The sequence below is a fragment of the Coenobita brevimanus genome, chromosome 65 (genome assembly GCF_032717465.1).
Source record: "Coenobita brevimanus isolate Jiangsu-jjx chromosome 65, ASM3271746v2, whole genome shotgun sequence".
Lineage (NCBI taxonomy): Eukaryota > Metazoa > Arthropoda > Malacostraca > Decapoda > Coenobitidae > Coenobita > Coenobita brevimanus.
This window is the reverse complement of record NC_137018.1, coordinates 49726795-49742567: the sequence shown is the minus strand read 5'-3', so window position 1 is coordinate 49742567 and position 15773 is coordinate 49726795. Positions and strand designations below refer to the sequence as shown.

At 41.9% G+C, this 15773-nt stretch overlaps 1 protein-coding gene across 7 annotated transcripts in view; it reads left to right on the top strand.

Moving 5' to 3' along the window:
• The window catches only part of MEP-1 (zinc finger protein MEP-1), a 58542-nt gene that overhangs the window by 25613 nt on the left and 17156 nt on the right, over positions 1-15773 (top strand). For 4 of the 7 annotated variants that reach the window (XM_080276316.1, XM_080276318.1, XM_080276314.1 and 1 more), the window contains exons 6-12: positions 1530-2260; positions 2509-2541; positions 3493-3640; positions 7594-7794; positions 8187-8390; positions 10676-10901; positions 11074-11168. In XM_080276316.1, the coding sequence (XP_080132442.1) occupies positions 1530-2260; positions 2509-2541; positions 3493-3640; positions 7594-7794; positions 8187-8390; positions 10676-10901; positions 11074-11168 (1638 nt within the window). The remainder of the gene's footprint in view (positions 1-1529; positions 2261-2508; positions 2542-3492; positions 3641-7593; positions 7795-8186; positions 8391-10675; positions 10902-11073; positions 11169-15773) is intronic. The other 3 variants (XM_080276320.1, XM_080276319.1, XM_080276317.1) reach the window with 1 other exon arrangement.

The window sequence follows — 15773 nt, the reverse complement described above, 5'->3', positions numbered from 1 at the left end:
GCTCTTCTTCAGTCAGTTGGTTTCACCTTTCCACCCTTTCTTCCCCTTTATCCTGTTTCTTTCCCCCTCTTGGCTTCTACCTCCTCCTGTGGTTTGTTCTTTTTGCCCTTGTTCTCGTTCTTTTCTTCCTCCTGTTGCTTTCCACTCCCTTATAACACATGTCTCCTCACTCTTCTGCTACTCCCATCTTTACTGATGGTTCCAAACCTCTTTTGCAGTGTTGATTTTGCCGTCATCTCCCCTGAGTCTTCTTTTTCCAGTTCCCTTCCTTCTGTTGCGGGTGTTCTCACAGCCGAACTGTATGCTATTCTTTTCGCTCTGAAGTCCTAGTTTTGTTCCTCATCCTCCTCGTTTGTCCTGTTCTCACAGTGCGCTTTCTGCTCTATGGACCTCTTCTCATCCCTGTCATCCAGATTCAAGAGTGGCTCTTCCTTTTTTCTGTGTGTAAGAAGTCGATTAAGTTTTGCTGGGTCCCTGGTCATGTTGGGATTGCCGGCAACGAATGTGCAGACTCACTGGCTCTTTCTGCTGCTCTGTCTCTCACATCTTCTTGATGTATTCCTGCTCTTGATTGTTTTCCTGTTCTTACCCGCCTCTTCTGTGAGCTCAGGTAAACTTTCTGGGACTCTGAGGTCACCAACAAGCTTCATCTTGTTAAAGCTTTTGTTCTTCCTTGGTCTGTTTCCACTCATCCCAATTGTCGATGGGAGACTGTCCTTACTTATCTTCACTTGGGTCACACTTGCCCCATTCATGGTCAGTTAATGAATGGTGACGCCCCGCCACTGTCTTCATGCTGTAACTGGACCTTGACTATCTAACACCTTTTTCGCGACTGCCCGTTCATACTTCGCGACCGTCACTCTGCTTTTCCCTGCCTCTCATTTTTACCCCACCTCTTGTTGCTTACTGATTTCCTCGGTGATTCTCCTACTTTTTCTGTTTCTAACATTATTGCTTTTCATTCTGCCCTGTGTGTTTTGCATCTAATTTAATTGTTCTTCATTCTTTGCTGCCTTAGTGTCACATAGCCTCTCTAGGCTTGGTGCTAGTTTTTCTCACTGTTCATTAATTCATTCATTCAACTTACGATCAATGAGACTGATCGAGTTAAGGGTGAGGCATTGTTTCTGAAAGAGGATGGCAACATTAGTTAGGTTAGAATGCAAGATGGATAGGCTGTTACCATCATTTCATTGGTACTGGTAGATGAATTGTTTTGTAGAGGATGGTAGGCAAAATAAAATGAAGAAAGAATATTTGCAAAGGTATCAGTACTGTAAGATGAATTAAGGAACTTGCATTGTCTGAGGAATTATATGAACATGGAGACAAGAATTGACATGCTTGACATGTTTCTGCTTCTTACTCAGCCCATTTCTTTGTGGCAAATAGCAGTACCTCTTATATTATTAGTGATTGTAGCTATGATGTGTGTCATCAGTAAGTTTTTCTTTGAGTATTTAGAAGAATGATTTAATTACAAGCTTCTGTTTTTTAGTTTATGATTACTATCTGCATTTGTACAGGAACCAATCAAGGACTTCCTCAAGAGAATAAACAAGGAGCTTGAAGAGTTTGAGAAGAAGGAGTTGGAGGAGGACGAGAACAAGAGGAAAGAGGAGGAGAGAAAGAAGCGAGAGGCAGCAAGATTAGAGAGGAGGAGGAGAAGAGAGGAGGAAAAGCAGAAGAAACTGGCTGCAGGGGAGGAGGTAGCAGAGGAAGAGGAGTCAGAGGATGAAGAGGAGAAGAAAGAAAAAGAAAAAGAGGAGAAAGCAAAGGAAGAGAGGAAAGAGAAGGACAAAGATGAGAAGTCAAAGAAAGATGATGAAAAGAAGGATGAGGATGAGGAAATGGAAACAGATAATGATAAAGAAGAGGGGGAGAAGAAGAAGGAGAAGGGTGACAGTGATACAGAAACCAAAGATGAAGAGGGGAAAGAGGATAGTGAGAAGGAGAACGAGAAGGGGGCGGAAGTGAAAGACAAGAAAGAGGATGAAAAAGAAGAGACTGAAAAGGAGAGCAAAGAAACAGACATTGCAAAGAGTGACAAGGAAGACAAAGAGAAGGATGAGGGTGAGACAAAGAAGGAAGATGTGGAGGAAAAGAAGAAGGATGAAGATAAGGATAAGGATGGGAAGAAGGATGCGGAGACTGGAGATGACGATGACAAGGAGAACAAAGACAAAAGTGACTCAGATAGCGTGGTGGATTTAGAGAAGGATGGACAGAAGGGAGAAGACCTAAGCTACCTCGGGAAGTAAGTTTGGTGATGGTTTACTAGGTTTATCTGTATGGCTGTATCTGTATATATCTCTATCTATTTATGTCTGTCTCTACCCATCTGTTTATATTTTCTGTCTCTCTTTGTATATCTGTCTGTATCTATCTTTATATTATCTGTTAATTTCTGTTTCTAGTGACTCCAATGTCTAATATCAAGATGGACAATAGACATGTATATCAAGCTAGTTCCCTGATCTTATATATATATTTTCTCACCTGCAGTATCCAGTCACAACTGCACTACAAGATTTCCCAGTAAGGATACATTTTCACAGCTTATCGATAAGCATTAATTCACCTTGCTTTACCCCTGCTCATTTAGTTACTGCGATAAAGCTTGAAATTTTTATTTTATTTTATTTTATGGTTTAGGTTGATGGTGGTGATACAGTACAATGACCCTATTAGTGCTTGCAACATTTGATCAGATGAGTATTAAGCATTAACCTCTTCACTATAAGGGGTCTCTCCCATAAGCTAAATAAAACTCTGGCAGTATTTGAAACTAAAATGTGTGCTGACATTCCCAAGGGAATCAATGATTGTCTCAGCACAGCTATAGTACACTGACACTTCTCTGCAGATTGCCATGATGATTAACAAATATAAGAACAGAGGATTCTCAGATTGGTGTTTGTATGGTTGATCTTTGACCCCGAAAAACTTCTTAAAAAGCCGAAATCCAAAAAATGAAAAGGGTGTCTGTGGGCAGCTGTTTCACCAAGCAACCATTGTACCCAGTTTGAAGCAATATGGTGAAGAAATGAAGGAATGAAAAGTGTGTAGAAGAAAGAAAGAAAAGAAAAAACTGAGGAAATACAGTAGGTCTCCACCATTGTGACGATGCCTGATAAAGAAGGGCTCCACTGTAGTGAAGGGATTAATTGTTTACATGGAATTTAGATCAGTTGAGCCTCTCCCTTCCAGAGCAGTTACATCCTATACTCATTTCACCTTAACTTGGCCCAGATTTTTGTCCTTTTCCAGCTTTTTACGCATTGCTTAGTGGCAGAAAGAGACAGTACTATGGCTCTACTTCATATCCATAGCTCTTCTTAATGAACAGCCTCATAGTCTGATAATAATCTGTTCTTACAACTCAGCATTCAAGATGGAGAGGTGACAATTTTAGGCCAGGTTAAAGTTAAAAGAGTATAACCTTGCTTCTCCTCCTCCCACACCTGACCCATTTTCTGTTCACTGCAGGTGGGAGCCGTACTACAAGAGTGCACTGGGCAAGTTCATGCTGGAGTTGGGATTGAACCAGGCCCAGGAGTTCCTACAGTCAGATCTCCTTCGCATGCAGAAGCGCAAACTCGACAAGATGAAGACTCAGCCGTCCAGGGAGGGAATTGTGAGTCTGCATCTGGAGTTGTGCTGTTATATCAGTACATGTAGATGGTTAGGTTTGGCCCATCAGTTAGATCCATGTCCTTGAAAGTTCTCTCTGTATTATGCTTTCACTTTCCTTGCTTTCTGGACTCTGCATCACCCTATCCGTAGGTGGGAAAAAGTGTCATGAGGATGAGGAGATAAAAGGGCATGCTGTTGATTGATAGTTCTCCCACAGTTGTCCTTTCCCTTTGTTTCTGGATCCTATTTCACCCCATCCTAAGGTGGGAAAGGTCAGGATGATAATTTTAATGGTTCAGAGTTGTGGAAAAAAAAAGGTGAAATTTGTATAATGGACTCAGATTATACAGTTTTTGATGGAGGGTAGTTTTGTCCTTCATTTCTTGAGGTTATGTTCATTTCCTGTGTATTCTTTATGATGGACAAGGGGTGATTGATAAGTTCATGGCTTAAGGTAGAAGGAGATGAGGTATACAGTTTTCAGTGAATGTGCATGCAGTCCAGTGTGTTGAATGTTTACACAAAAAGTTTTGTACTGCATCATTTGTAATGGCTCCAGTGTATTTACAGGCCATGGTCACCTTTTGATGGCTCTTCATGTGGCTTGATCTCTACTTCTCTAGCAGCCTCCCGATTCAGTCCCTTATCCCCGAGGTCACACTCAGTGACCTCGTCCCAGATCTTTTTCAGTCTGCCTATTGTATCCCTGTCGTCAACAGTCACACCTGTTGCTCTCTTCACTCAGTTGTCGTCCTTCATCCTCTCCAAACATCCAGACCATGTAAATCTACTCCTTCACATCACTACACTAACACATTCACGTACCATCCTTCCTCTCAGCTATTCATTTGCGATCCAAACCATCCTTCCTTTCACCTATTCGTTTGTGATCCAAACTACCTTCCTCTCAGCTATTCTTTTGCGATCCAAACCATCCTTCATCTCAGCTATTCATTTGCAATCCAAACCCTTCAGGCCTGTCATTCAAGGACGTATTGCACATCGGCTAATCATTATTGTCTTTGTATGTTAGAGCCTGTGAATATCATCTTCCTTTACTGGCCAGGTCTCACTACCATATATCATTACACTCCTAACACATGCTGCATACACTTAGCACAGAGGGAGAGCCTGCAAAGTGTCAGAAGCAACAGCTCCTTGATCTTCTTCCAGTCATTCCTTACCCAAGCCATCACGCAAGGCTCCAGCCCCACCTCCAGCACATATCATGTACTCCCAAACAATAAAACTCCATACACTCAGAGACTCTCCTGCCGCTCTATCACTGCATGGTGTCCCCTGTCCAGAACACAAACAAAAGTAGCATTGTTTTGCATCCTACCTCAGATACCACTACAATGCTTATGTACCCACTTATCATAATCAGTGCACAAGTTGGAGTTACTTCCCACACCCTTGTGGTAAACTACATATGGCCACACTCCTTCTGTGTTGACAGTACTGCAACCAGCCCTAGATGTCATCACTTTTGTCTGTGTTTACTCTCAAACCCTGTACCTGACTCCATCTCTCCACTTCCTAAATCTTTCTTCTGTCACCCTCTTACTAATCAACATGATGCCATCAATGTACGGCACCTCCCAATGGAGTCTAGTTATGAAGACATGCAAGAGAGATTCGGGCACCATCATAAAACAATAAGAGACTAATTGATGTAAACATTTTATTATTTTTCACAGAAGGAGCTACAGGCACAGAATATTTAGTTATACATTAAAAATGTGGGTGAGGTGCATAGATGAATGAGTAGAACTGAAAACAGGCAGTTATGTAACACAGGGGAGACAGGCTGGCTTTGCCTATGTATATTTATGTAAACATTTTATTATTTTCCACAGAGGAGCTACAAGCACTAAATGCTTTTATATGACTCATTGACCACCCATTGTCATATCTCCTGAGTATCTCCTGCTTCTTCTAGAGGGCCAGGACATTACTTGGGCATGATGGGAGGGGGAGCCATGTTCACATGCCAGCACACTGGCAGTCTTACAAAAGTTCTGGTATGGCAGTGAAGTTCACAAACCATAAACTTATTGAGCACCAACTGTGGATGGCTTGCTGTGATGGGTAAAGCAGGCAGTGGCCTATGTTTTGGCAGGCATTGTGGGTGGTGGGGGTGTTGAGGGGAGTGGCAGGCAGTTTGAAAAATTTAGTTTCCAGCGCACCGATGGTTAATGTAGTCAAAAATGGATATTACTTCAATTCAGCCAGACTTTTTGCTTTGGGATAATGATGTATGTCAGGTAATGCAGGGTCAGGTAATTGGGAGATTACTGTAGTTCTTTTACCTTAGGCCACAGACTTATCATTCACCCTTCATACAGTAAGTTCTTACAAATTGTTTGTTCATGGTGTTTTTGCTACGGCAGAAATATGCCTGGTAAAGTTCCAGTGGTACATGTAAAGCTGATTTGCCAGGTTTCCCAAACTACAATAAGGTCATAGTAAATGAGCGTCCATTATACAAAAATTCAGTGTTACAAGGCTGACAGGAATGGGACACTTTTTGGTCTTGTGAGTACCAAAAATTCGATGTTATGTTATAATTGCGTAAGTGCATGTGAAGAAAAGTTAAAAAACACCTCTGTAGCTTTCACCATTGCATTCTCTCAAGCCTTTGTGAGACTCTGGCATTGGTGAAGTGACAAGGCACTTCAACTCTAGTGAGCTGGGACAGTGTTCATGTCGTACACTGTGCTGTACTCTAGAGTTGTAATTTAAGACAGAGGAAAGTAGCAGTCTTGCAGTAACATGAGTATTTAATACCTCCATGTAGCCTATTATTTAATGTCACTCAGTTGCACGGGAGAAGCAAAGTGGGTGCTTTTAAGTATACAGTTTCCAGATGGTTAAGTTTGTTTACAACCTATGCATTGTGCTTTTGTTGCTCACTGATAGGGTTCCGTGACCCGAGTCCACTCACGTGACACGTGTCTTATACCTGCCTGCCTCAGCCTTGTTGTTATGTTGACTGTTAGGTGTCTAAAGGCATGTTCTCACTCTTCATTTCATCCCCGAACTCTGACTGTGATTCCTAGGTGTTCAGAAAGTGCTCCTTCATGCAGTTAAAGTGCTAAGAACACAATAAAAGTATTTACCCTTGAGGAAGAAATAAAAACATTGCACTGGGATGGTAGCTTAATGCAAACAAGAGGAGTGTCACGTTCATACAGTAAGAAATTTGGTTGGCTGGGTTACGATTTGGTAGGCTCATTGCTGGAAAGTGATAAAAACTTTAAAGGGGTTCATGATGAGGGAGAAGTAAAATGATCAAGTTATTATGTTTAGTGCAGTGAATGTGAACAGGGTTTTGTGGCTTTTTAATGAGCAGATGGGCATGAGGTTTGACAAATTTCTCTCATGGTATGTGATGAGTTTGTCTGTTGACAAGAAGTTAGGTAAGATAATTATGTGAGTTCAGTTCTTGCAAAATATGTTATACAAATTTATACTGTTTGGTAGACCTTTATTAGTCAAGGTTATCAAGTCATGTTTACCATAGAAGTTGTTTGTACTCACTAGCCAGGGTTTGGAGTTTGTGGATGTGGTTGCAATTCCACTGGGATTTCTTGGGGATCTTTATGCTTTCGTTACAATAGATATGCATTATTATAGGTCATATGTTAAGTTTGTGTGTGTTTTAGAATTGAGATATAACTAACCTTGATTCTTGTTTAAAATTACCGTACAAAGCGTTATAGGTGTAAGCTAGCAGAGGTCAAACCCAAATTCCTCCTTTTCCCATTGATTATATATTCCTTTATATAAACATTAACTTAATGAGCAGATTTCCATCAATTATAACCACTCATAACATCGGGAATCTCGTGTGCCAGTGTCAGTTGTATGGAAAAACATTAGATTGGGCAATATCCCTGTCTTACAATGAGGATTGGTTCTTCTGACTCCCAACATCATATTCCTTAACAGATGAGTGTGAAGCTGTTAGAAAAGCAGCTTGAGGTGACGAGAAAGAAGAACGCCCACCTTCAGGTTCCACTACGTATTTGTAAATTCTGTACCTTCAAGACGGAGAGTGAGATGGTGATGGAGCGGCACCTAGAGTCCCCACACATGGTCAACTACACATATAAATGTAACTTCTGTGACTTTGAGACCCGTGGCCCACAGGTAGGTTAATGAGAAGAAATATTTGTGTCCACTTCCCTTTACCTGTGGTGATTGTTGATAGTTAATTGTTTTTTAGTCTTTCCCATTCCTGGTTTTTGGATCCTACCTAACCAAGTCTTGAATTGAGAAAAAGGGTGAGGATAGTGATGATAAGAGCGACATCTCATAATAAGGTTGTTCCTCAGAGTACTCAAACTTAATGGCCTGTTGTATGTTGGGCAGATCATTCTGTTTAGAGGTTAATTTGAGTAGCCTGACATTCTCTCCTAAGTTGGGAAGATCATCCTGTTAAGTGGTTAATATTGGAGTAAGCTAACATCTTATACTGGGCACATCATCCTGGTAAGAGGTTAATCCCAGAGTAACCTAACATCCTTTCTCGTTTGGGACAGATCATTCTGTTCCACATGGAGGCGGAACACAACATCCGAGGGCGACTGGAGCGAGCGCCGGCGTTCTTCCAGTGTTCCCTCTGCCCCTATGAAGACAATAACAAGAGCAAGATGACGCGGCACTCCTTTTCCTGTGCTAAGAAGTACAAGCCAGAGAGGAACTGTGAGCTGCTGGACTGGGAACCTCCTGCTAAGATTCCCAAGGTGAGAAAGGTGTAACCTTTTCAGTGTGGTGATGTCCTTTTTATATTGTTTCTGCTATTCCTGTATATTTTCCTTTAGCTTTGGAGAGTTTTTTAATTGGGAGGGTTAAACGATGGCTTCATTAACCTCTGTGTTGTAAAAGGTGTTTCCTGACGAATAAAATCATTGGGAGGTAGCAAGATAAAGTGAAATATTTTGTCCTCATTTTAAAGAAGTTGTATGGTAAATGGGAGAGTTTTGCAGCATTCACTTTAAGCAGTTAGTCTTAACCATGCTGAATTTCGTGTTTGTGTTTTTGTATAGTATTGGGAAGGTAAGTGCCCAGGCTGAATGTTATTTTTTTTATTTTTTGAAACTAATGGGAAACTAGGTTTAGTCGATGGTGTACACTTTTATGTTCATCCCCGTCATGTTTGCAATACAATAATCCCTCAGTTATCTGACGTAATAGAGCCAAAGACATGTCCGGGTAGTGGCAGTGTCCAGATAATGAACAGTATCACTCTTACTATACCCAGACCCAACCTATACCCAACCTACAACCTATACCTAACCTATTTGTACAGTACCTTTGCTTACTTTGGCAGTGTTTTCCAGTCATTCAGGCAAATTTAGACATCAGAACACACATAGAAGTATCCAAAGTAATGCTGAACACCAGGAAAACCATGCAAAAAACCATTGAAAACCAAAAAACACCCTACCTATACACTACTGTATGTACAGTACCCCTCCTAATTTTGGCACTGTTTCAGGTCAATCTGCCATATTTAGACATCAGAACACATGCAGGAATATTCAGTATAATGCTAAACACCAAGAAAACTGTGGAAAAAAAAAAAAAAAAAAACTGTATATGCACTGCTGTATGTACTGTACAGTACCCCTCCCAATCTTGGCACTGTTTTCAGGTCAGTCTGCCATATTTAGACATCAACACACACATAGGATTATCCATATTAATGCTAAACACCATGGAAACAATGCATAAACAACAAATATCCACAAAAAAACTCAGGACAGTTGGAAAATCAGTTATCTGACACCAGTGATAACTGCTCCCCGGCCACAAAAATATTCCACAGCCAAATATGCCACAGAAGTTGGTTAAATTGGTATACTATCATCTTTGCTGGTGTTTATATTATAAGCTAATAAAAACACAGAAAACTGATGAGTAAAAGTACAAAAATGCAGTGAGAATAGTGTTCAGGAGTACAACTTACCTTTATGTAACTTCCCACCATCTTATTGCAAAATTTTGCCAGCACCTTCCAAGAGTTAAGCACATGTCTAGATGCAGAATTTCATGATCTTTCTCATGGTCACTTTGGAAATTTGATACAACCAATAGTATTCAAATAAATTAAAAAAGATTTAAAAATTCCTGAATCAGTGTTATCAGCGCGAAGGAGGGGAGGGGCTGAGGGAGTGAGGGGAGGAGAAGCGAGGCTGTGGGCAGGATTTTCACCCTTCCATGACAAGGTAGTTGGGCGCTTTTACTGTACATTTGCTCGTGGCTTGTGGTCTGTTAGATGCTTGGTGGCCATTCAGAAACAAAACTCCCAGTGACCAGGCAACTTTGGACATTTGGTAGAGAAGCAGACAGCTGCTGTCACAGAACATGTACTTGTGGCTTGTGGTCTGTGTTCGATGCCTGGTGGCAGTTGGGAAAAACTTAGCCCGGTGGCCACACGACTTTGGCCAATTGGTTGGGATGCCTGCAGATATTTTGACACCGCTTGTGGGTTAGTCATTTTACTTGGGTGCTGGAGGTTCGTTGGGAGTGATTGGACCAGCACGTGACTTTGACCATTCAGTACAGGGGTGGATGGACATTTTAGCTCTGGTTGTGGGTTACGGCCTATTTCCTGCTCATGGCTGAAGCCCAGCGGCCACAATACCGAATGTTTGGACTTTTAAGTCTGGATAATAGCAAGTACTGTAAATTCAGATAATGTTTTAATAGAGCCAAGAACCAACATCCGGATAATGAACAGGTCCAGATACTGCACATCCAGATAAATGAGGGATTACTGTATTTGTTAGTCTCCCACTGTGCTTTAACTTCTTTCCATTTCCTAAGCATGAAGTAATACCCTACTTTCCATATCTGTTGGAAAGAGTTGAGCCCTGTTATCTAGATTTGTTTGTAGGGTATTGATTATATAAATGTTCATTTAGTTTAATCTTATCTTGAAATAAACTAAATTATATGTTGCTTGACACTAATCCCTGAGTTTTTCCAGTGTCCAGTTAGTGTAAAATTCCCGATGTCACCCCAGATCCACCGAGGGCGACCAAACACACTGGGCAAGGCCTTCGAGCCGGTCAAAATGCCGAACCTGCTGCCCAAGAACCTGACTGGGATGAGCATAAATCTGCAGGGGTCCAACATGATCCAGGGTTCGAGTGCAGCAGCCTTGTCAGCGGGCCGGGGGCGTGGCCGGCCTATTGGGTCGTACAAGAATGTCGTGCCCATGCAAAATCAGGGCCGTGGGGTTAATACAGGTGAGTTTCTCAAAGAAACATGGGGTCTTGGATTAGTATGGGATTGGGATGAGTCACTGAATGTGATTGAAAGTGATAGTTACAGCTTAGCATTCATAATGGTGCAATGGCAATTTTAGACCAAGTAATTAGATTGAAGTACCTGATGCAGTTTGTGTCTGCTCTCTTGCAGTGAACTCTGGGTCCCTCGTATACACCAATCGAGGCACCACCACCTCATCAAGCACTGGCTCGCAGCAGTTCACTCTCGGCAACCAGATGTTCCATGTGAGTTACTTCATCCTCACCTTCCACTCTCTCACCTGTTTTCTCAGTCTCATTGTTACCTTTTTTTTTTTTTTCTTGGTTTTATGCTCCTTGATCTGTCTCACTCTTCTACCATCTTTGCCTTGCACTGTCAGCTCACTTTGGTCTTACACTCCACTGTGGTGGTAGGTGGTGGTGACCATCATCCACGCAGCACTTGATATAGTGCTGCCTGCATCTTCTCTGCCCTTTCTCATTCTTTCTCTTTGTCTACCCTCCTCTCTTCCTACTTCTCCATTTCCTTCCTGTCACATTTATTTTTATTCTCTCCACTTCAAGTAACTGTACAATGAGTGACAAGTGTAGTGGCTCCTGTAACCCAGGAAACCTTTTACAACACTGGGTGGTAACCACAAAACCAAATAAATGGTATGAAGTGGAGCCTGCCGTGGTGCCCCTGTTAACCGGGTGGCAAGATGCAAATGCAGCATCTATCCAGGAACCAAACTTCCACACTACAGCGAGGTGGTGTCAGCCACAATGGAACATTAGTTCACTGCACAGGTTGGCCCTGCAGGAATGACTCCATGCTGGTGGTTGATGGTTCTGCTCAGCAAGACAGACTGGGTTGATCAGCAACAACAACAACTGCTGTCCATTATGTAACTTACCGGTATTTTTTCTTTTATCCCCTCCCTACACTTTCTTACTTCTCCTCTTGGTCTTTCTTCATTATTTACCCCTTTCTTTTTCCCCACCTTGCACTCTCTCCATCATCTTGGTCTTTCTGTCCATTGTTTACCTCATTTTTTTTTTTTTCTACCCTTGCCTTGCACTTTTCCACCTCATATCTCAGTCTTATTCTCTATTATTTTGATGTCAGTTGAATATTACTTTTTTGTGTGGTTTGTGTGGGGAGACATTTCTCACCTGTGTCGCTCATCACCCCAGTTAAATTTTGCTTTTTTGATATATTTTTTCTTATTACTCATTTTGTTTCACTTCCTTTATCTTTTGTTTTGGGATTACCTACGAGATCTGGCTCGCCACTGAGCCAGCATGGCATGATCACGATGGGAATGCTGTGTATCTGCAATTTTGAGCTTTAGTTTAACACTAGCTGCATGTCATGACACCTAGTCAACAAGGTATGTGCGCTTGAGTGAACATGTGTTTAGTGCACTTGATGATTTTTTGCAAGTTGAACAATGAAGGATCGTGAAGAGCAGTGTGTTTGTGTGAAATTCTGTTTTTCCATGTTGGGAAAAACTTTTACAGAAGTGTATGGCTACTATGTCAAAACAAAAAGGCAGTCGTCGTCACAGTGGGTTGGAACATTGTCACCTTAACACCCCCTCCACCCCGCCTCCCAGAAAAAAAGCATGTTAGAGAGTCTCAAATGTATGGAGGTGATGTTAATCATCTGTTTTTATTGGAGGGACATCGTTCATCAAGAGTTTGTTCCATGTGGTCATACAGTCACTAGGGAGTTTCACTTGGATGTTTGAGTGAGGCAGTGTGAAAGAAGAGGCCTGAGGTGTGGACAAACAAAAGCTGGATGTTATGTGCCATGATAGTGCACCTGTTCACGCATTGCCTATCTGTAACAGTTTGGCAAAGCACAAGGTAACTGTCATTCCGTAGCTGCCCGACTCTCTGGATTTGGTCCCTGCAGACTTGTGCCTCCCCCCTCCCCCCAGTTGAAATGCATCCTGAAAGGTTGCTGATTCCGTGTGGTAGAAGAGATAGAAGAAAATTCGCCAAGTGCACTAAACACACGTTCACTCAAGTGCGTATACCTCGATGACTAAGTAATGAGGCGAGATGTGGCTAGTGGTAGACAAAAGCTCAAAGTCGCTGCTATACAGCACTTCTGTCGTGATTATGCTGGGCTGGTTAGATGGTGCTCTATATAAAAAGTTTGGTTTCTTTTGGGACAGACCTCATATGTTTCACTCTTTCATTATGCCTCAGTTTTATTTCACTTTTCTTGTATGGTTTGTTAGGGTTTACACACATCACCATTTCAACAGTTTTGATTAGTCTTCCCTGGTATGCCCATTTCTGTCATATTTCCCCCTCCTTTTCCTTACAGTGTCATTTAACTTCCTACTATTATTTTAACCTTGTTGTAATCTCTCATATTCTGTGTCTCCCCTGTCTAAGTTATATCTCATTTTGATTTACCCATCCTAGTTTGCCTAATTCACTGTAACTTCTTACATTCCAATAAGTTCAATGTCTTCCTTGTCTTTTCTTCTGCCCTTATGTCAGCCACGTAACAGATACCGTATTCTTGTAGCTGGCTGTTATAATACATACTGTATAAACTTATACATATATATATAAATATATATATATATATATATATATATATATATATACAGTATAGGTATGTATGTATATAAAACACACACACACACACATATACGTATATTCATACTGATACAACGTAATCTAAATCCCTTCAGTATGATGACAACTTTTCTGTTGTGTTCTGGCTACTGCATGACAGTTTTATTCATCTTAGGTGAGTCCCATTGTAGGGAATGGGTTTAAGGAAGAACCTGCCAGTCTGAAATGTCTCATAAGCTGAATAAAACTGAATGACAGTGAGAAGTGATACAGCCATCATTGTACATAAAGGGTTTATTATCTTAGTTATCCTCTGTTTTTAATGTCTTCTGTTATTTGTATTTTTCTTTTTTCATATAGCCAGTATGTTATCTCACTTCTTTGTGGCATTTTCTTACTAATGTGGTTTAGTTCCCATGTATTGCTGTGGCTTTAGTTTTCCTCTCTAAATTTTATGTAATGTGGCACAGAAGTAATTTGTACCAGGCACAGAGTTTTTTTTTAATGTATACATTTTTATATACATTGTGTATGCAACAATTGTTTGCATTTAAATTGCTCATGTATAACTGCTTTAGATTTTTCATGTATCATTCTCCATTCAGTCAGTTGTGGTGACTAAATAACTGCATTTGCTATTGATGATAAAGTGATTTAAGCCTTACAGTATATAGTTTCCGGTACTTACGCTTAAGCTCTCCTGCCATTCTTCTCTGATATTTCTGTTTTCTTTTTCAAAAAACATCTGTGCCTATATCATTATAGGCTTTTCATATAGGTGACTGCTTGTAGCTTCTGCTCAGTGTCAAAGTATTTCCTCTGTGATCTTTTCCTCTTTCTCGTCCCTTGCCCCAGTGCTATGGTATTCAGCTTTTGCTTCAAGCAGTGCTTCCTCTAAGTTTCTTGTAGTATTTAGATACTGTACCTTGTCTGTTGGTATATGGAATTCATTATTCATGGGTTTATGAGGACATGTTAATGTCTAGCCGTGTTGGTATGTGTAGTAATCTATACTGTATCTGCTCATTAGTCAGGTTTGACATGGTCACTGTTAGACTAGTTGGCTTTTATCTATTTATGTTTTTGCCTGTTAGGGAACTATCCTGTTGAGATATTTCTTTAAGGGATACTGTGCTTCCCAGTAGTTTTAGTTGCTTTTGTATTGATCAGAGAAGTAGAAGTATTGTCTTGTGTTTTTTTCGAAGGTGAAGTAAGAGTGACTAGTTGTTGTGTTCTTTCAAAGACTGTCGTGATGTAGCAGTGCCATGACTGCATGTCACTGATGGTTACTTTTACACAGTGGTCCAGTGGTCTCCATTTCACATAGTTGTCACCGTATCACACAAACAGAAACATCATTCTCACTCATATAACTCTAGGAAACTAACACCCAACCCCGTACTACACAGTATCATAAACATCGTAAAGTTAAATAAGAGTATGCAGCAGAACTTCGTTTCTTGTCAGTACTCCCCCATCCCCCAGCCTGTTGGCCACCTTCCCCCTTCCCCACCCTCCACAGGCAAAGGCCATACTACCTCCCAGCATTGCTCCGTCCCTAACCATCCTCCACCTCCCTGCTCCATCCCCAACTGTTCTCCATCTCCTTGCTCCATCCCCAACTGTACTCCACCTCTCTGCTCCCTCCTGAACCTTCCTCCACCTCCCTGCTCTGTCACCAACCATCCTCCACATCCCTGCTCCATTCCCAACTGTCCTACACCTCCCTGCTCCCTCCTAATGCATCCTCCACCTCCCTGCTCCCTCCTAATGCATCCTCCACCTCCCTGCTCCCTCCTAATGCATCCTCCACCTCCCTGCTCCCTCCTAATGCATCCTCCACCTCCCTGCTCCCTCCTAATGCATCCTCCACCTCCCTGCTCCATCCCCAACCATCCTCCACCTCCCTGCTCCATCGCTAATCATCATTCACTTTCCTTCTCCCTCTTGAGCCATTTTCCACCCTGCTTCATCCCCAACTATCCTTCACCTCCCTAATCCCTCTCCTACCATCCTCCACCTCCCTGATCCATCCCCAACCATCCTCCACGTCCCTGATCCAACCCCAACCATCCTCCACCTCCCTGATCCAACCCCAACCATCCTCCACCTCCCTGATCCAACCCCAACCATCCTCCACCTCCCTGATCCAACCCCAACCATCCTCCACCTCCCTGATCCAACCCCAACCATCCTCCACCTCCCTGATCCAACCCCAACCATCCTCCACCTCCCTGATCCAACCCCAACCATCCTCCACCTCCCTGATCC